This window comes from Orbicella faveolata, unplaced genomic scaffold (genome assembly GCF_042242905.1).
Source record: "Orbicella faveolata isolate gen_17 unplaced genomic scaffold, um_ofav_v1 contig_2, whole genome shotgun sequence".
NCBI classification, from domain to species: domain Eukaryota; kingdom Metazoa; phylum Cnidaria; class Anthozoa; order Scleractinia; family Merulinidae; genus Orbicella; species Orbicella faveolata.
The window spans coordinates 23,868,925-23,890,000 of NW_028301547.1; the positions used below are offsets into that span (position 1 = coordinate 23,868,925).

The 21,076-nt window shown below is 37.0% G+C and overlaps 2 protein-coding genes across 3 annotated transcripts in view; one reads left to right on the top strand and one right to left on the bottom strand.

The window, feature by feature from the left end:
- Positions 1 to 16,037, bottom strand: LOC110055116 (sorting nexin-8-like). 2 transcript variants are annotated; one of them, XM_020761496.2, is made up of 13 exons: positions 15,989 to 16,037; positions 15,736 to 15,863; positions 12,946 to 13,081; positions 10,648 to 10,841; positions 10,046 to 10,163; positions 9,288 to 9,409; positions 8,601 to 8,681; positions 7,427 to 7,547; positions 6,216 to 6,255; positions 5,302 to 5,434; positions 4,335 to 4,403; positions 3,191 to 3,487; positions 1 to 1,350 (listed from the first exon to the last, which is right to left on the bottom strand). In XM_020761496.2, the coding sequence occupies exons 1-13, from the start codon at positions 16,008 to 16,010 to the stop codon at positions 1,252 to 1,254; spliced, it is 1,560 nt and encodes a 519-aa protein (XP_020617155.1). In that variant the 5' UTR covers positions 16,011 to 16,037; the 3' UTR covers positions 1 to 1,251. The 2 variants fall into 2 exon arrangements, with proteins under 2 accessions (XP_020617155.1, XP_089145071.1); XM_089288945.1 differs by lacking the exon at positions 15,989 to 16,037 and having other exon boundaries at positions 15,736 to 15,956.
- LOC110055115 (peroxisomal 2,4-dienoyl-CoA reductase [(3E)-enoyl-CoA-producing]-like) overlaps positions 16,029 to 21,076 on the top strand; it is a 12,112-nt gene continuing 7,064 nt past the window's right edge. The window contains exons 1-3 of the mRNA XM_020761495.2: positions 16,029 to 16,219; positions 18,624 to 18,675; positions 20,686 to 20,751. Of these exons, the coding sequence (XP_020617154.2) occupies positions 16,029 to 16,219; positions 18,624 to 18,675; positions 20,686 to 20,751 (309 nt within the window). The remainder of the gene's footprint in view (positions 16,220 to 18,623; positions 18,676 to 20,685; positions 20,752 to 21,076) is intronic.

The following is a 21,076-nucleotide window of genomic DNA, read 5'->3' on the forward strand; positions in this document are numbered from 1 at the left end:
TGTCATTCACAACTGGTTTATTACACTGTACACATGTAAGGTGGCTAAAATGCTTACATCACTGGATGAAACCCTAGTGTACAACCAATCAGTTAAAAGCTAATGTGTAGCACTTGCATATGATAATATGTACAAATTATGCAGCTCTACATTGAAACCATACTGAATGATGAATGATCAGTACTTTAAGTAGCAGTGATAATATTATGCCTCTTTTATTTAGACAAAAGTTTAGTATTTTAACGTTAACCTTTTGTTTCAAAAGTACATGAATGAATCTACAAAGACTGCCTCTGTAGTGGCTCACCAACGTGTTTTGTTTCACCTCTTTTATAAGTATTTTTATCTTTACTGCAAAATAATTTTCTGTTAGAAAAATCCTCTCCAACTAGTGTCTTGAATATTTCAAATTTTTTGATAACTCAGAAAACTGAGTACAGGGGGATTGCTTAAAAATGATTCTATTTGCACTTGAGCGAGAACACAAGTTCCATGCACACACTTTCATTACATTGCCTTGTACAAGGACCCCAAAGTGCCACATAGAAAATATCCAATATTTGAAAATAATTTTCCAGAACAAACAGGCTGAATAATATGCAAGATAAGCTTCATGTATGGAAAATTACTGATTTGCTGTGTCTCTTATGTGGGCCTGTTATCACGTGTGGGACTGTTACACTCAGAAAGGTGTCCAGAATTACTCCCATGCTCTCTGTTTTTCACCTTTCACTGAAAAAAAGGCAATGGGTGCTTGAAAACAAGGCAGCTAGTTAATAATATTTATGTTAGCTATCTACATGGAAGCCTTGTGTTCAAAAAAGATAGGGCATAAATTCAGAAACAGGCTTGAAAAGATAACTCTGAAATTATTAAGGCATGATAATGCCTTGAAGCTGTGAGGTAGCTGTCTCACATTTTGTGTCAAGCTGTCTGTGATTTAAGTACCAAGTCTTGGATACAAGATCTGATCCAGCCAACACATCAGCCAAGACACATTTACCAACTTGCCAGTCAATTAGTGTATAGTAGCTGTGTTGATTAAATTAAATTATTTTTATTTTCTAACAAAGTTAGTCGATCCTTTAGATACCAAATAACATTGTTATCCCAGACATTGTTAATACCATAGCAGACTATGGGAGGTCTAACAAAAGATGCTCGTTCTCTAAAATCTCCCAGAGAGCCATATGCCCTGACTGAATGGCTGTGTGCCTTGAGATGGAATGTTCAACAAACAGGGTTCTAACATTACATCGTGGGAGGTGATCCAGGTGGTGATGATGCAGGGGAATTGCTGGGAAGTAAACCATCCACATGTGGCTCGAGTTCGTTCCACACTTCACCAACCTAGGTGTGACAAAAAAAAAAAAAAACATATTATGAGCAAACCATTTTGCAAACATTTGTCGAAAACTATCATGTCTAACACAATGCAATATAGAGCAAATTCAGTGTCCATTTTGATACTTTCTTTCATGGGTTCAGAAGGGGAAGGGTAGTGTAAGAATGAGATAAGTACTTGTATGGGCAGTCAAGTGGTGAAAGTGAAAGCAGGAAATAATCTCACATGCATTTTGTCAACATTCTAATAATTTTCCTAGCCTTTACATGAGGGAAATTACTGGCACATTGGCAAAATGCAAATCAGATAATTTTTTCATTTCATGAGCACACTATTTGATTACCTGTTAATATCATGGGTGACTAATTACACTTACAATCCTGCATTTTTTACTTGTTTATTGTATCGAGCCAAAGTGAAGAGTAATTTGTCAATTATGGTATTAGATATATACTTGAACCTGATATCTACCATGAACACCCTGGGACAGAAGCAGATAGCCATTGTGAGAGGAAGCTGTTGTGTCCAGACTAAAAAGCATGGATTGGTACTGGGGGGATGAAAATGCTGTTGTGGAAGGGTGACTGTGACAGAGAGGTAACCATCATCTGAGGTTCCATTCTTAATGATAAATGTTTCCCAAAAACATTTTATTAATTATCTTAATATAACTTAAAGGGCCATTGCTGCTCCTAATTAGTGGGATACTAGTCAAGCCTTTTTAGGTGACTGCCATCATTTTCAAGGTGAAACCCATTTTTATTATCAAATTTTGATCAACAGGATATGACTTAACTTTTGGCAAAATTGTAAAAAAATTCTGTGCATGGGGTTAAGAGCCACCTTAAATATTTGAAAATTTAAGGTGGCTCTGAACCCCTAGAATTTCTTAAAACTTTGCCAAAAGTTGCACCTTATCCTGCTAATCAAAGTTTGATGAAAAACAATGGGTTTTACCATGTCATTTTTGAATTATGAGGACTTAAAGCTAACATTAAGGATGCTTTTAGCAGGTCACACTGTTATTATGGTAACTTCTTCTGTCCCAAAAATGATACCAACATCTTGACCAAAAATTGGGCAGTCTTTTGATACCACAATTGTAGCATCAACTGATAAAGAGTGGTCATAATGGCCCATCAAATCTGAGTGAGGAAAGTGCTGAAAACTGTTTTGAGCCACCTTAATGACATGACCAAGCTTAAAATATATGAGGTTCTGAACGGATAGTGCGAAGTCAGCAAACTTCACTAAATGGCAGCAATAAGGCTAATATCTATAATGCTGTATAATAATAAATAGGTGAATGACATAAAGATCGTGTTCATGAAAAATGGTGGCTTGGATTTAAGCGTTCTCCAAAAGTATATTTGTGCTATCCGAATAAGTCAGCTGAAACATTTATATAAATAACACCAAAACAATTCCTCTAGAAGAGAATGCTAATTTTAATAAGTGATACATTTGGTTGAACTAGCGATATTTCCATACTGTAGATGAGAAAGTCCATTTTAAACTTGTCCACAGTGTTCCATAGCGTGCTTTTGGTTTATATGTATTCAGGAAGACCTTTGATTCAGACCTTCTTGCAACCCGAAGGAAGATATCATTGCTTCTAAGTCATTGGTTGATTCTTCTTTATGCTTATTCCTTACCATTTTGATCTCTTTACAAGTGTGTTTTGGTTCTAAGTACAGAATTTTGCCATCTAGAAGAAAACCATGACACAAGACACAATCTTTATTTTCAATGTTGCGATAAAAATAAAAAACTTTCCCCTACCCTTGGAATATTTTTCCTTAAAGAATGCCAGTAATGAGTGCTGGCAATAAGTTGACATCTTACCTCTTTGTGTCCCAATACCTGTGATGCAACCATTTTTTGTAGGATAATAGCCAATATCTTCATGTTAGCATGCACCAACTGGGTCTCTAACTGAAGACAATGCAGTGAATAAAAGTTCCGGTTTTCCATGTTACTGATGTCCGTCTCTTGTTCAACTATTTTGGACTCCAGTTGGTCGACTGCTTGTTCTTGTCCCTTTGCTTGTGCAGCAATCTGACGCTTTTTGATCTGCTGCATCTTGTGCAGTGAGTTTTGATGATCTTTTAATACTCCCTTTTCATGTCGTTCACACAGTTCCTGGTACAATATCATCATAATCAATATAATAAGCACTTAATGACGGGCCCCAAGGGAAACAGTGAGTTTTGTTTCCCCAAGACCCTCAATGAGGGAACATTGAGGTTGAGAAGAAACAAAACTCACTGTTTCCCACAGGGGCCAGTCATTAAGTGTTTTGTTACACCTACCAACTCAAAAATAAAAAAAAACTGTGAAGAAATCATTTGCTTGGCGCCGGCTGGCTCACAAATTTGCTGTGGTTTCAAGGAGCACGACCTGATCACGTGCGAGTTGAAAGTTCAAGTTGTTGTTTCCCTAGGGAGTTAGTGAGTTTTGACCAACAACATGTGACACATTCTCCTCTAATCGAAAAACATATTTGAGTAGAGAGGTATAACAATCACAGTTGTATGATGCTTCCTCTTCTTCAGTTTTGGATTCATTTGCAGAAAGTAATCAAAGTAGTGCTTATTTGAAAAAGCATTGCTGCGTAATTGCTTTTGTTGATTTGCGCTCGTTTTTGAGAAATAAAAAGAAATAGCTTCGGTGACTTCATCGTTCAGCAAAACAAAAGGTTTCTATTGCTTTTCATTCAACAAAAGATCTCTAAAAGATACCCTTGGAAAACTGTTTTTTTGCATACGTCATTTCTCGAAAATGAAGTGCAAATGAACAAAAACAATAAATTACAGAACGATGCTATTCATGTCAAAGCAAGTCAGTCTGCCAAAAATTAGCTTGATCCTGAAAAAATTAAAATCGGCCCAAAAAGCTATACAATTATGCCCTTTTTACAGTGATGAAAGCCTTCAATTAAAAACTAATTCTGGTTTTCAAAAGTTGATATTACAAAGTAATTCCATACCTTGTAACTGGAAGTTAAGTCCAAGAATAAGGCTAAATATTCAACTGCACCTGCATCTTCTCTACTAAACTGGGGAGCAATGAAATTAAAATAATAATTATTAATGTGATCTTCCAGTAAAGCATTCTAATATACATGGCACATGGTAGCAGAAATGGTGGTGGCAGAAAATGTAATCTTGGGAAAACACAAGAAGGCCAAGAATGAACATGGATGGTCAGCATCAGAAGTCCTACAAAATTTTGATATATACCCCTCCCCACTCCCAACAAAAATATGCCCATTGAATCCTAGGCAAAAAAATCCTTCCAATAACAAGCCCTCCTGGAATAAGGCCATGGGCTTGTACAAAATGTACATACATTAATTCTAGCTTGTTATATGAAAGTGTTCTGGTACAACAAGCAAGGAGCAAAACTATACTGTTATCAAAATCTGGGTACAGTGAGCATATCATCTGTCAGTTGCTCCTTCACTGTACACAATATGGAACAAAAAGGGCTTTTAGGGGACTACAATTTATTTTTTCGCAGAACGTCTCAGATATGTATACATTTTTGACACTTTTTGACTCAAAGGGTGATAGGCACTTCAATGGAAGATGTAATTTCTTACGGTAATAAGCTCTCAGTTTTAGAGCTTTCTTTGTATTTAATGTTGTTATGGTACGCTCACAGACCTGTGATGGTCACTCTACAGACCTAGAGTGATAAAGATTTCATTATATTTTATGCTGAGATGATTAGAGAGTTTCACCATGCACATAGTATTCTTTAGTTAAAAGTACAATTTTCAGATTACGACATCCTTTCTAAATAGCAACCCAAATTTTTTGGAAAATGACCAAATATTGATATATCAAATGTGGGCTAACATTATCAATCAAACAGTATTATCACTGTCATTGTCATTGTCATTAATGAAAAATGGTATGGTTCGTAATACCTTCTGGCAGTTGTTCACTTACCCAAGTGGCTCCTCTTTCAGAAAGCTTGGAGTAATAAGGCGTGATTCCAGTAAAGCCATGTTTAAGGGTGCCCCACGTGGTGTCATTGCCACTAGCCCACACTGTGGTTGGGTGCGGTTCATTGCTAAGAGCCCTATGAATGTATATGACACAATCTGTATGACATTCATACTTATCTCAGCTGGGATTAAATCATTACTTCAATAAAAGTTTGATAAAGGCAACAAAGGAAATATCAAATTTAAAAGACTACAGCCATGAAGGGATAATGGACGAACAAGGGGATGTTGGTGGTGATGTATGAAAAGGTTGGTTTTACCTATTCACACTAGCAACACAACAACACAATGACATAAACATAACAAAATAAGAACAACATGATAATGTTATGTTTTTCAGTGTGAATATCTGGGCATAATGACATATTAGCAACATAACAGCATGAACATAACGACATAAGGAAAAAAACTGATCTTTTCCTTGAGTATTTATGTTACTGTTTACATAAGCTATTATGTCACTATGTTATCATCTTGAAAGGTCGTTTTGTTGTTTTGTCGTTTAAGTCGGTTATGTCGCTATGTTGCTGGTGTGAATTAGGCCTGAGAGAATAGAGACCAATAATTCAGTGCAACCCGGGTGATGACAACACAATGTTTTCAATCCTTATTAAGAGCCTGCGGTGGCAATTAAGTGGTGAACATGTGTCTTTTGTTTCTATGCATGAAGCTGTAGATTCTATGTAATCAGATCCAGTTAGTTTAAATCTCTATCCTGGCTTCAAAATAATCATTTTCTATAGACAATAGAATTTAAGCAAGCAGAGAGGATGTCATTTTAATTTCCACACACAAAAAAACTGATCACTTAAAGCAACTAAATCAGGATAATTAAAAGTTTCCTGTTATACTCACGTCAGCTCTTTGGCAAATTGAAGCATGTCAGAAGAAAATGCTGTTCATGAACAAAATAAAAGCAACATTTAATAATTTATTATACAGGTAATACCCTTAAATTATAAATCAGTTGTAAACATCTAACATTCTTGACCAAGAAGTCATCTTTCAAGTGAATGATATGAAAACCTATTAGTCCAAAACATTTCACTTTTAAAAACTACACTGTCTATCATTTTTCAGCATTTTTTAATCTTCACAAGTGAAAAATGTTCACAAATATACTGTAAAAACATATGTTTTTTTACCAGTAAGTTACTAAAACATACAAATTTTAACTGATTACAATACACCATTTTTGTAGTCTCAGTATTGGATTGGAATAGCTTGCAACAGAGGCTAACACAAGGAGTCTTTAAGTGCAAATGTCATTAAATTTTTTTTTAATGAAATTTCCCCACATGAGCCTTCATTGCAAGCTAATTCCAGTCCAATACCAAGAATAAGAACTTAATGGCCTTTTCTCTGAAATGAACAACTACAACTTGAAACAATAAAACTCATGTACTAAATATATAAGATAATTTGGTTTTATCAACTGGGTTGATAATGTGAATTGGCCACTGTAAAGAGATTTGAAAGCTGATGTTTCGAGCGTTAGCCCTTTGTCTGAGCGATTCACTCCGACGAAGGGCTAAAGCTCAAAACGTCAGCTTTCGAATCTCTTTATAGTGGCCAATTCACATTATCAACCCAGTTGATAAAACCAAATTATCTTGTTATACTCCCCACTGACACAGCACCACAGTTTCTTTAAAAACTTACCCCCTCTATACTAAATATATATGCAATGTTATGTGTAATTGTTCCTGGGTGGCAATGAAAAGATCTCATAAAGTCACCCAGTTCAGTCATAAAAGGAAATCAATAGCATAATTTTTAAACAAATTGACCAACCTTAGTGGCTAGAAGAAATAACACAACATTTTCACTTATGTGGTCAGCATGTCATGCAAATTTATTGGTACAAAAGAAAGTGTTTGCAGTAAAGAGTTCAACTCTGAGAAGATTGGTTTGGGACCTTAACATGCCACCATTTCATTGTTTTGAGAGACCAACATGGCTGCTCTGACATCAAGTGAAAACACTCTCTAGTTTGGTTGTCATATTTAAAGTTAATGACATATCAACTTTCTCATGATTAACAAGACCTTTAACTGATGACTTACCAAGTGCTCTTGCTGTCATTCTGTCAGCAATATCTTTTAGCTTTTCCACACTATTATGAATGGCCTGAATTTGTAATCGACTGCTTTGAAAACTAGATTGTGTATCCATGGGAACTAATTCCTAAACAATGACAACATAACACTCAAACATAAGAAAAATAAAAAAACCCAATAAATTATCGATATTTGCCTACAGACAGTATCTGTTCCAAGAAGCAAACAATTTTCTGCGAGCGAAGCTTGAGAAAAACCGTGAGCTTTGAGGAACAGATAATGTCTAGGGACTAATATCTGAGTACATATTTAATGTCAAATGGAGGCTATTGTGTTTATTATCCTTCAACTATTTTTTGTAACACGCAAGATCTGTTGAAAATTGGCGAATATCACTTGGATATTCCCCAGTTGTAGCTGGGGCATATTATGTCACCAATCGTGCGCAAGCAAAAATGTTTGACGGATTATAATAATCAATACTTTGATTTCATTGATGGATACAGTGTCTTACAGTGTCTCAGACAGCCAGGAGGGCCAATAACTAAAATCAACCAACCAGAATGCTTCATTGCAGGTCCCATATGTAATCTATCAAACACACTTGAGAAGTCCTAATTACTGAACTACTGGTAAGTTATGTAATGTATCTCAGCACAGTACTAGGGGAATACCAATCCTTGGTCTTCAGTTTGGATAGATTAAGTGTACAGAGGTCTGTATTGTCAGTTCCTACAATGGGCAACAAACCTAGTTCAAAAATGATGTTTTCAATATTTAACCCCTCTAATCTATTTCATTTGCATCTAGCGTTAATTCTCTGATACCCCAGTCCTCCAATTCAATGATGTGTAGGTTCTGTGGTCTGTGCAGTCTTAAAAATAGAATACAGTAAATCAAAATTATTTGGGGAGAAATGTTTCAGAGATGCTTAAAAAATAGAATTGTACTGCAAAGTGTATCAACATTTTTGTCACTCATTGTAGGTCTGATATTCTTGCAGTTATAATGGACCTAACATTTTCCTTGCAGGATTTATAAATAAAAATGTCACAGGAGGGATTTTATATGTAGATGTCTCAAAATGTCTCATGAACTCATTTCATTTAACCCGAATTTTGTTACTAATAATACTTACAATTACCCATTAAATAAATCTGTGTAGAAGACCGAGTATCACCTTAGCTTTTGAGGCAAGAGGGCTGGTCATAAATTCATCAGGCATTGATTTAAACTGATCTTTCATTTTCTGACCAATATCCTACAAAGGATCAAACAATTATCTTTTACCACAGTTAAAATAATTATTATAAATCACAACTGTCATAAATTAAATAGAAACCCTTGGGACTGACAATTATTGAAAAAGTTTTCTAATGAAAGAACTGTTGCTTACATTATTAAAAAAAGTTTATTAATTAATGTCTCATCCTGTAGGTTTCACAATAAGGGTTGCATACTACCCAAGAAATCACTATTTTAGGATAGGAAGTTTTTACATGTATCTAGCCATTTATCACTAATAAATAATTCCCAAGAGTTCTTTGCAAAGTCCCCAGTGGCACTTACACTTGTGATCTCCCTGATACTATGTGTGTGCAATGACCATGGCTAAGGACTGAAATGAATAGAAAACACTTGTCTCACACACAGCTGGGAGTCTGAATGCTAGTCCATGAGATGTTTAAGTCGCATGGCCATGGTTTGGCTTGGCATGGCTTCCAGTCATGTGTAAGAAGGGAATTCAAACAACTCAGTAAATAATTATTATGATACTTTACCTCCTGCCACACGCAATCCCACTCCACCCCACCCCACCCACTCCCACCTCTGAAAGGTTTATTCTAAAGGTAAGTAAATGGCCTACCGAGCCCTTCACTGTAAGAAAGAAGTTTACAATCTTGTCTTCACAGAGCACTGGATGTCTCACAACAAGCATCAGGAAGCGCTTTAAAGCTCTCTTTCTGGCCTCAATGAACTCTTTGCTCGCTGCAAACGAAGGAACAAGAATTGGTTTCCCACTATATTTTTCCTGAATTTAGGAGATAAACACACCTCATATTGTCATTGAAAGTTTTCCCACAATGTCTGAGATGGATGATAACAAAGCAAATTTATAGCAAGTTTTGGTGGCCAGACTCATTAAAATTGATATATCAACCAGGATGATATCCCTTTAACAGGAAATACAAAATTATTTACCACAAGTTTGTCAATTGAAAACAATCAATTAAAATATAGGTCTACCTAAAAATGAACTAAAATGCTGAGATTCTTATTTGGTGTAACAATATTTCAGTTGACAATCTAACGCCCATTTACTCTTTACCAAACTCCCCTTTAAGAAATAGGGTGCTTAAAGTTGCACTTGAAGATCTATGACTCAATAGGGACTCGGTGCCAGAACAAGCTGTTGAAGTAATGATGATGAGAGCAAAGAGCTTAATAAGTCATATGTCAATTTTGAAAGAAATGAATAACAATTTAATCATCTAGTTTCTATCAAGATCTAGAATGAAACACCCATGAAAGTTTTGGAGAACTTGAACTAGTTCTCCCAAACTTTTACTCCTGTCTCAAGAACTTGATACAAACATGGAAAATGTTTTCTATTTCTAAACGTACCACCCATGAGCTTCTTTGGAGGAAGAGTTGGAATGAGACGATATGGAAATCTCAATAACAGCATATCATGGAAGGCAACAAAGTCGTTGTAACGTCGATTTACGGTGCAGTTATGCCTCTGAAACAAGATGGACAATCAAAAGGAATGTCAAGTCAAGCTAAAAGTTTTGCTAGGAAATCCTCCAGAGAGACAATAGTCTCACCGGTTACCTCCTACATTTTGCACGATTTTCCTAACGGATTTCCAGTACTCATTATACTCCTAAGTAGAGATAGGCACTGAGGGAGTCAAGTGTCTCTGCAGAGGAACAGCACTAGCAAATTACCCTGGCAAGTGCTTGAGCCCAAATGGTCTATTCCAGAATATAGGGTTAGACTCACAGATTATTATTACATCAAGGAAGCAGATCAATAGAATTGTACTGTTATCTCCTACAGTGCAGGTCATCAGTGAGGATCTAACACATCTTACAATTTGGGGAATCCTAAAACCTGTCAAGAATTCTTAAGTCAGAGTGACATCTTACATCAAAAATTTATCTATGATCTTCAGGTGATCTAAAAAAAAATCAAGAGTAAATTTTCTATCTATAAGGCCTTACCTTGCTAGAAACATGATACTCATTGTGCTTTAAGATAATGCCTTTCTTTTCTGGTACAAGTTCAACATCAACTGTATCCAAACTCACTAGTTCATCGTAGTTGTAGCCCAGTACATTTGGGTTGTTTTCACGTCTGTGCCGCACACTGAGAGATTTGAGATCTGATAGATCTCCTAACGAAGGCTTTGGTAAATCTACAAACATAAAATTATAGAAAGAAAGACTTTAATTAGGACTGCAGAGTTAGACCACTTTTTTCAATGCCATTTAATTGTATACTCTGAGTTCAATGCTTCACTGTCACAAAGCCATCATCAGGCACTGCCAAGAAATAAATGTTAAATAAATGTTAAATAAATAAATAAATAAATAAATAAATATTTTTAAGAAATGGACAACAACTTTAAGTTTAAAACAAGACATGTTTCGATCATTCAACGATTATCTTCAGTTGTGAATTTGCTTACAAGTTCGGAGAATTAATACAAGCAATGGTAAAGGTAAAGGTACAGTCTGCATACAAGCCAAGTGGCCCATCAGGCCGGAGCTTATCCCGGTTTCTGTAGCATGAAGCGACTAGGAGTATTTCTACTCCCCCCTGGGTGGGATGCTAGTCCATCACAAGGTTACCCCCAGCATTAAGTTCGCCGTTACCCATTTATACACCTGGGTGGAGAGAGGCAGGCACTGTGAGAGTAAAGTATCTTGCCCAAGAACACAACACAATGTCCCCGGCCAGGGCTCGAACCCGGACCGCTCAATCCAGAGACAAATGCACTAACCATGAGGCCACCGCGCCTCCCATAATACAAGCAATGGCGTATAAGTTAAAATGTGATACAATTCAAAATTTTGAAAAATTAACATACAATTTTAAGAAGTGCGAGACATGGAATAAAATAATGGAAAATAAAAAAAATTAAAAAAATGCAACAATATGGAATAATAATAATTCACGAATTTGATTGGTTGAAATCGATATTAAAAGTGGTCTAGATTTTCCCATCTAGACCGGCATCAAGACCGGCATCTAGACTGGTTTCATTTGGCAGTGAGAAAGTTTGCAAACTGAAATGCAAAAATATTGACTATTTTCTTCTAACAATATTTATTTGTGGAAGTGCCAAAAGACTGATGAGAAAAAAGTATAGAAGACGAGCAAACTTTGGCAGAATTAAGTTCGGCTCATCGCCATTTGCAAGCAAAATGTCAGCTAGTACAGCGCAGTTACATTAAATGAATTAAATTTCTCTAGTTTACCATATAATAAACATCTTATTAACCAAGCTTAGTCGGTCTGTATTGGGAGAATCTTGACCGCAGTCGTATGTACAGACCTCACTGCGTTCGGTCTGTACTCACGACCTTGGTCAAGATTCTCCCATACAGACCTGCTGGTCGGTTAATAAGAGCTAACTGTTAACCCTCTAATTGCAAATGAAGACTTCAATTCGCTATTATTCTATTCTAGAAACAAAAATTTAATTTACACGTATGTTTTACTTTTGATTTCAGTGATAATTTTGTTTTCCTTCATGTCAAATTAGGACAATGGATATAAGATAGAGGGAAATACATTCAAACTGGTTTGAATAATCTGGAAAAGAAAAATTTAAACCAAAACAAAAATACTTTGAACTCAGCTGATAGTTGGCAGGGAGTCTTATAAAGTCAACTATCAAATCAACAGAATGATCAATCCTAATGCAGGCAAGTGCAGAGAACTCAGTTTTCACTACCACACAAAAAGAACAAAGAAAAATTGATGTGTAACTGATATTAATATAGAGCATTAATTGTCCTGGGGTGTTTAATAAAGAGATGTATTTAACAGACTTAAAGCTATTATCACTACATCATGGTTAAGTCTGCGCCAGATCAGTGGCCTGTACATAAAGCTGGAGCTTATCCAAGTTTCTGTAGCATGAAGTGACTAGGAGTGTTTCTACTCCCCCATGGATGAGATGCTAGTCCAACGCAGGGTTGTGCCATGCAGCATTATATTTACTGGCAATTATTTATCCAACTGGGAGGAGAGAGGTACTGTAAGTTATCTAGTGTAAAGTATCTTGCCCAAGAACACATGCAGCACAATGATCCTGACCAGGGCTCTTACTCAGACCTATCAATCTGATGTACAGTACGCTAACAAATAGGCCACCATGCCTCAATTCATTATAGAGTGAGGATTTAAAGGACAATATTTTATGGCAACCCAAGGGCTTTGACAACCTTGAACTAGGAATCTTTTCTAATGACCTACAGTATTTAGTGGAAAAAGCACATTTAATATTTTACCTGAATCAACAAACTGCTCCAGTGCTTTCTCAGATATATTTTTTCCTTGCTGAGCAAGAGCAGTTAAAGCTAATGCTTTGTACAGACCATCTCTAGAAACATACCCATCTTGCCTGGGATCTACAGCTTCCCAAATCTGTCAAAAAGAAAAAAATCATCGCACAGAATTAATTCTGAAACATTTTGCACTTCTACTGTGGGTAATCAGTATATGAAATAGATTATTTACCCAAAACTTTGCACTGGAGTTCACTACTATGATTGATAACAAATTGATCTCTGGCCTTTACTGCCTATTACTTGATGGCTTGCTTGCTACCTCCAAGATATGTTAACAGGGCTGTACACCAGGCACATAGAAAAGATATCACCTACTCAAGTTACCGAATGAACTTCTGCAATAATAATACCAATTATTATATGGCTAGCTCTGTAACCAAAACAAGATGAACCAAATCCTATGCTGTGATTGGCTACTTAAAGGTATGATGGGCTATCTTACTTACTAGGGATTACCTGCTATATCCCGCAAGAAAATTGTCTTGTCTAGTTAAGGAAATAGAGAACATTTTTTGAGTTTTCATTGGGTTTTTGACACAAGTGAACCCTTTGGAGAACAAAAAATGCTTTGGGGTGCTTCGACACCTTTTTGAGTTCTCCCAAATTTTCACAAATATTTTATTTAAGAAATAGAAAACATGTACCATGTTTCTTTCAAGTTATAGAAACACAATTGGAAGTTTAAGAGATCAAGAAATACTGTGGGAACACGAGCTGCAGGCGAGTGTTTCCACAGCTTTTTCGAGTCCTCCCAAACTTTCATGAGTGTTTCTATTTAACAATTAGATTACGAATTTGAGATTTCTAAGAGGTGATAGCTGATTGGCCTTTGGCCTCATCAACTATCACCTCAGAGATATCGAGAGCGAATAATCTAATAGTAGAATTCTAACTGGACTTTCCTTCATATAATGATTCCAATTATTTCTGGTCTGAACATTAAACTTCACACTTTAGAGAATTCACGCAGACTGAATTGTCAATTTGGCATTTGCAGTTGTGTACGCGCTTATCAGTTTCTTTCAAAAATTTCCAGCTTTTTTAATTCAAGAAACCGTAAATACCCTCCTTTTAGTCTTCTCAGGACTTTGACTATCCATTTATTTCTAAATGTTCATTCAAAACGTCCAAGAAACAAGGAAACGTTGCAATTTTGTCAACCACACCAAGCCACTACACACTAATGGCTGGTAGTGTGCAATGGCTCAGCCAATCAGATTGTAGCATTTGCATTAGTATACTAGTAGAATTCATCTAAAATGCAATAGAAATACAGAGAACATGTTTTCTATTTCTTTTAAAAAACAAAGCAACGAAGAAAAGGAAAAAAAATTGTTAACTTTGATTATCAAAGTGTAAATTCTCTCTCATTACATTAACAGCTCATGCTAGTTCTGTGTTTCTATCGAGTTACAGAAACACGATTTTTAACCAATCAGCACGCACATTTTCTCAGGACTGTTCTCTAAAACTTGATGGAAACTGAGAAAAAATGTTTTCTCTTTCTTTTAGAAAACATTGTATGGAACAGAATGGAAAATCTTTTCTTTATTTTTCTTTTTTAATTAAAATGTAAATTCTCATAAATTGCTCGCGCCATTATTAGGTCAACAACTTGTGCTAGTTCTGTTGCTATGGAATTATAGAAGTACAGCTTTTAGCATGTGCTTTCTTACAGGGTGTCCCACACAACAAATCCTTTATTGACCAAGTTTGTTCAGTCACGATGGCTGGATATTGGCCTTGTTTTAAGTACAGTGACAAACCTTGACTGTGTCTTGCTCCATAGACACACACAAATAGGTGCTTGGCAGATATATGGCCATCTTGACCTCACACTTGGTCAATGACCCATATGTATTCAGAATCAGACAAGCACCTTGGGAACCATTCCCCCTCCCCCATCCCCCACCCCGCCTCCCGACAGGACCCTAGTCCTTTGTTAGCTCAGTCCAGCACCTCTTCCAGACCTGTATTTTCATTGGTTCTGGTAACCTGTAGCTGCTATATTTGTTTCAAGAGATAGGGACATTGTTTGGATCATTTACATATTGTTTCATGAGCCAATAACAATCATGTTTGGACAGCTAGAGGCCTGCCCCAGTTAGAGATCAATACGACACTTTTATTGACACCACTGACTGCTGATAACTTACCCAGGGATTACACCTGGTTCAACACAGGTATACTGAAACCACAATGTACAAGAACAGAAAAATATTTACAGTAAGCTTACAAGGAAATTATAAGATTACAGTATACATTTACAAGAATTATAATTACCAGACGTTAGAAATGGTTGATTCACCAAATTGATAACACTTCAACAAAACAATAACCTTAAATAGTATTAATTTAGCATAAGTCCATACTTAGGTTAAATGGCTGAATTATTAACAAGATTTGCCTCGTGCTGAGCTATTTCAATAGTGAATAGTGATGAAAGAAGACAGGAAGTCTAATGATACGAAGAAGAATAAACAAAGAGGAACCTCTCACTATGAGTGGTTAGAGATCAAATAACGATTGATTTAATAGCCTCTGAACCTGATAAGGAAGGTGGTTAAGCTTATTAAACATGACTTCGGATTGATAATGGGCTATTTAAATTGGTACAATTTTCGTACACTGCTAGTTGTGTGCATTTGGTATTTGGTAATTAATCATTTCCTTTCTTACGTAAACAAATAACGAGCGAACAAATAAACTACCTAACGTCTAGTAACCAACCTGACTGAGCGATTGTTTGGGAAGGCTCGATTTCACCAAGATCTTCACGAACATGTCTCGTTCAATCTTCTCCTCTTGATTTGGACATACGATCTGATACACCTCGCGGTAGAACGCGGGAACAGAACCTGCAGATTCAACCAGACAAATTTTATGCAAATACTTCCAAAATAAAGCTCTCATTGCAAACTGAAACTTTCCAATACAATCCACGTGAAAGAGTTCAAAACGAATGTAACAGATCACTACTTACCAAAGCTCAGTGCAGCCGCCATATCCCTCAAGTATCGAACATGCAATGCGCGCCTCCCCCTTCGGTCACGTGCTCATTATTCAAGATGGCGGACGAAGTGCTCGAGGCTGATATTGCCTGTTTGGATCATTATGATTATTTTTTTCGTCCTGATCTTCTCTCTGGAAAGGTAGCGTTCATCACTGGAGGTGGATCGGGTATTGGTTTTACCATAGCTGAAGTTTTTATGAGGTATGTGGCTGAGTGATGTTCGAAAACCTAAGATGCACTTAATCAAACCACCTTGCATAAACCCAGATAGACCTGCGTAGGGTTACGTACTCAGCTGTCCAGGTCTTGGATCTAAATTTTGAGTACAGTGCTTTACATGGTTCCAATGCAAACGAAAAACTTATGGCTCAAAGAACGCATATATTTTGCATTGGTTGCAGGACTCCAAGGAATGATAATCAGTTTTTTTTCTGTTTTACAGCACAGTGTTACATTAAGGGGTGTGTTAACCCCCTTACTAGCAGGGGGAGTATGCAAACGTAGTGTTTGTGTTGGCAGAGTCATAATTTTATGAACCTTAGCTGGAGATGTCATTTTACTAAAGCCTCCGACAGCACAGATGCTCTTCAGACTTGGCACAAGGAAAAATAATTTGTGTGGCAAGCCCTGAGAGCATCTGTGTAGGAGCTTGGTTATCTTAAAACCAATGGTTGCAAAAGAAAAGCAGATATATTTGTAACTGGACACAACTGTCAGTGCTCCCTTATATGTAGGTGATCGGTCACCCCAAAACGCAGACCATGCAGACCATGCATACTGCAGACTGCAGACTGTAGACTGCAGACCGTGCAGACTGTATGTGTAGACTGAGTACTTTTTTTCTTATTCTTGTTTTTGCATTTACTTTTGACTCACATTTTTTGGTTTCTAGTCACAAGTTAGTGTTCAATTATATGTTGGAGTGTTTGTTATTTATGAGAATGCCGCACAAGCTCAGTATGTGACTGTTGATTCAACAGATGAACGTGTTATAGGCTTTGTAAGGGAAACTCCCTTTAGTCCTAAATACGCTTAAGTAAAGCTATATATTTCCCCACGTAGGAATAAACTTTACTTGCAATGTAGTGTGACATGTAACATGTGCATGTTCTACTCTCGGTGTACAAAATGTAATTCCAAATGGCCCTTGGAGCGTGAATGTGATCACGCCAAAAAAACCGAGCATATAGAAGCATCACAGAAAATCAAATATAATTTGAAATTCTCAGCGCAAAATGGTTGCTGTGATACCATGGTTAATTTAGTTGGCCTTATGGCAGGGGTGTTTTTATGGCGATTTAGACTAGGAGTAGTTCCTCTTTCTCTTAGTCCGTCATGCGTGACGCAAAAGAAAACCTTGAGGAAAAAATTTGCTCGGGTACTTTCCTTCGAGGGCTATTTACGGTCATGCTCTATGGACTAAGTGAAAAGAGGGAATGCTTGTGGTCTAATGGTGATTCTGTACACTGCTTTTTGACGCGAAAGTGATTTGTTGGAGGGTGTTGCTACCAGTCACTGTCCTTACTTCGCTTTATGAATCACTTATGAGGAGGAGCGACCACTAAGGAAATAAAAAACAACAACAAAAACAACAAATTGAACATAAGAAATTAAACCGCAGGCCACAAAATTGTCAAAAATAGATAATTTGCACCCAAAATGTATGGAAGACACAAAGAACACCGTATGTTGATGTACATGTAAGTGAAGTTTATTTCAATGCTTTATTGTAGCTTACTTAGGACTAAAGTCTGTTAAACGCGTTTTTCTATTGAATCAACAGTCAGATACTGATTTTGTGTGGTCTGTGGATAAATAGCAAACTGCCAGATATATATTTGAACAATATTTTGTAACTAGAACTGAAAAAATGTGAGTCAAGTGTTTGAGAAAAAAGTACTCGATCTGCACAGTCTGGATGGACCAGGTCTGCACAGTCTGCAGTCTGAAGTCTACATCGTCTGCGTTTTTGGGTAACCAGAAAATTTACCTTAAATGGGTATAATTACATATATAAATTCATAATTTTACAACTGCATGCATGGGCAGCTGAGTGGAAGACAACACTGTCACTTGGGAATAGACCATTTTACAGTTGTCTGCTCAGTGACCTGGCCTTTAGATGGCAGCGAGGCTGGAGTTGACCTTGTTTTGATACCTCACTGCTTTTGTAATGTAAATGCACCTAGTTAGCATCAGAACAACTTGTTTTACACAACAAAAACTGTGAGGTCTGTATCAAAACAAGGTCAACTCCAGCCTCGCTGCCATCCAAAGGCCAGGTCACTGGGCAGACAACTGTAAAATGGTCTATTTGCACAGAAATGAAGAAGCAATAGTGAATGATAATTTTGATCCATGCAATTTAGCCAAATGCAACTCCATCAAATGCATACAACTTGTACCCTTCAATAAAAATAATTCATGTGGTACAAATTAAGGAGTAGTCATTCCAGGGATTGAGTCAGAATTGTCAATTTGAAAAATAGCCTTACACTATGCACTTTACCAATTTTGAAATTTGCATGTGAGTAGCCTGTTAATTAACACTCGCCTGACTTTCACTGTTAGAATGAGATTTATTTTATTTATTATTTTTTGTTAGACACCAGTGCTCAACTGTGATAGTGGGCCGGAAGTTTGAAAGACTTAAAAAGGTACCATTATCCCAAGAGGTGCTTTGATTGGTGCAGAGTGAGTTGTGGAGGATTATTTATTTAGTACATATTATATAGTCACGAGAATATTTAACAATTATTCCATGAGCGCGTGTTGGATATGAGATGGTTAATAGCCAACGAGGCCAGTAGGGCCGAGTTGGCTATAACCAATCTCATATCCAACAAGCGCGAATGGAATAATTGTTTTATTAAATTCGGTGCGTTTGTATTCTTGGTAATATAGCTTAATTTGATTGGATTTTAATTTTACAAAATGACCGGAAGTCGATGTGACAAAAACAACAACAAGTGGGAAATCACATGACATGCGCGCCATTTATGAAATTAGTTGAATGAAAAATTTGAGAGCGAAGCAAGCGAATTTGCTGAATGAAATTGCAATCAAGTGGAATTCAAGAAACGTCTATCAAATGAAGGAGATATAACCTGGGTCAGAAAGTTTGAAAAGCGTTCAAGTTCGAGTCATGGAGAAGAGCCAAATAATTGTGCACTTGCACATTGTTATTGTAATAATGCTGCGGAAAACTTTGATCGCCATGTGACACAGACTTTGTGCTAAAATTATTCTCGACAAGATCTCTCTCAGGATTCCCTTGCTTTGAAAGCCTTGGCATTTCAAGCTGTTTGTGTGGAGCTCATTGTTGGTCAGTTTTAGAGTCAACGACAGAAACTATCTTAGCATCAGATTCATCTTCAGAATCTCCGAGGCCACCCTGGTGGTTTTTCGTGGCTGGTAAAGAACTGGGCTTACTTCGGTTCAGCTCAAAACACTCAACTCCTTGAGGTGTTTTTCACAAGGACAGAATTGTTGGCGCTAGCTGTCGTTGATTCTCTCGTCGTCGTCGGCCAAAAAAGAAACTGAGATGAAACTAGGTCGTCCTCTGTAGCTGTGCGGGATTCTTGCTCTCGGCTGATCCGAGCTTGCTTAGTCGAACAGTTTCCTCATCTGCTCATTGGAAACTGGTTTCTTATGGACTACGCCGGCAATTATGCCTGTTTACGTGCGGCCTTTTACAAATGCATATGCTCTAATAATTTATTTGCCTGGTCAGAGATAATGGAAAACGGTTTGTTGTACGGCGGCGTGCGAAGGAAATGATCAACTGGCAGCTTTAATGGATTTAATCAATGAACTTTTGCAATACGTGTCATCTTTCTTCCTCGCAGACGAGTAAAAACACTTCAACTGAACATTCAGTTCTTCTTTTGACATTTCTTATATCGGTTTCGAAAATTTGGTGCCACCAGGACTAGCAAGCCATTCTGTTCAGGTAAAATTTGTTTTTGTTACATAATCTTCATGAATACGTAAAATCTCGCTGGTCATATTTTAATTTTGCAACTTTAAGGGAAACTTAACGTATATGTGCCGTTAAATAATCTTATCTCGAGCTTTGTGACTTTTTTGTTGTTACTGGGACGGCATTGTCCATAATTCCCTGTATTTCCTGTGTAGATAGCTCACCAAATGTACTTTTTTTCATCCATTTTTTTTGTCGACGAAACTTCGCTTCACGCGAAAAAGCTCATGCCAAGTGACATTTGCCGCTTTCATTTCCATAAGGTCAAATGCAGGTATAATGGCTGGTAACCGAGATCCAGTGAACCAATCAGAAAGCTAGAATTGCGTATCCGAGGCTGAGAATTTAATAATTCAGGTTATTTGCCATTTATGCCAAAATTGTGTAAATTTTGGTCAGAATGCAAATGGTGAGAAAATTTTGCCTGGACCAACTGGAGGTTAATGGAACTTTTTGAAAGGCAGTCCAAAATTTCCAACCAAAATATCTTAATGGCAAACATGTATACCATTTGCAATTCTTTACCAGTTTCAGCTACCGTGTTGCAATTACAATCAGGCCAAATTCATCCTAGGCTTTCACAGTAAATTAGGGACACATTTAACCACCTTGGATTTTTGCTTGCCATTTGTACAACCTCCATTTATCCTATTTACTTATCATAATATCTGGTTTACCACTTCAGGCAGCCAAGAAGCTAGAAGATTTGACAAGACAGAAATGTCTGCCTGTGAAGATGGATGTAAGAGAGGTACAATGCTTGATTTGCTATAGAACACTCATCGTCATTGTCCCAGGTGGGAAATAAGGTCATCATGACATTACTTCTCGACTTCCTGTGGTCCCTGGCAATCTTTTCAGCCTCCACCCACCAAGCCAAGCTCTTCAAGGTCTGCTGTCACAATTCTCCATCAGGTGGTCTTTGGCCTTCCTCTGGGCTGCTTGCCTTGAGGGGTCCACTTGAGGGAAACCTTAGGGATTTTTTTGTTTGAGAAAAGTGCATTTTTTTCTTTCCAAAATTAGAAACCAAGGATGTCTGTGATGTTAAGTTTCTTTTTAATTCTTCTGTTGCAGTT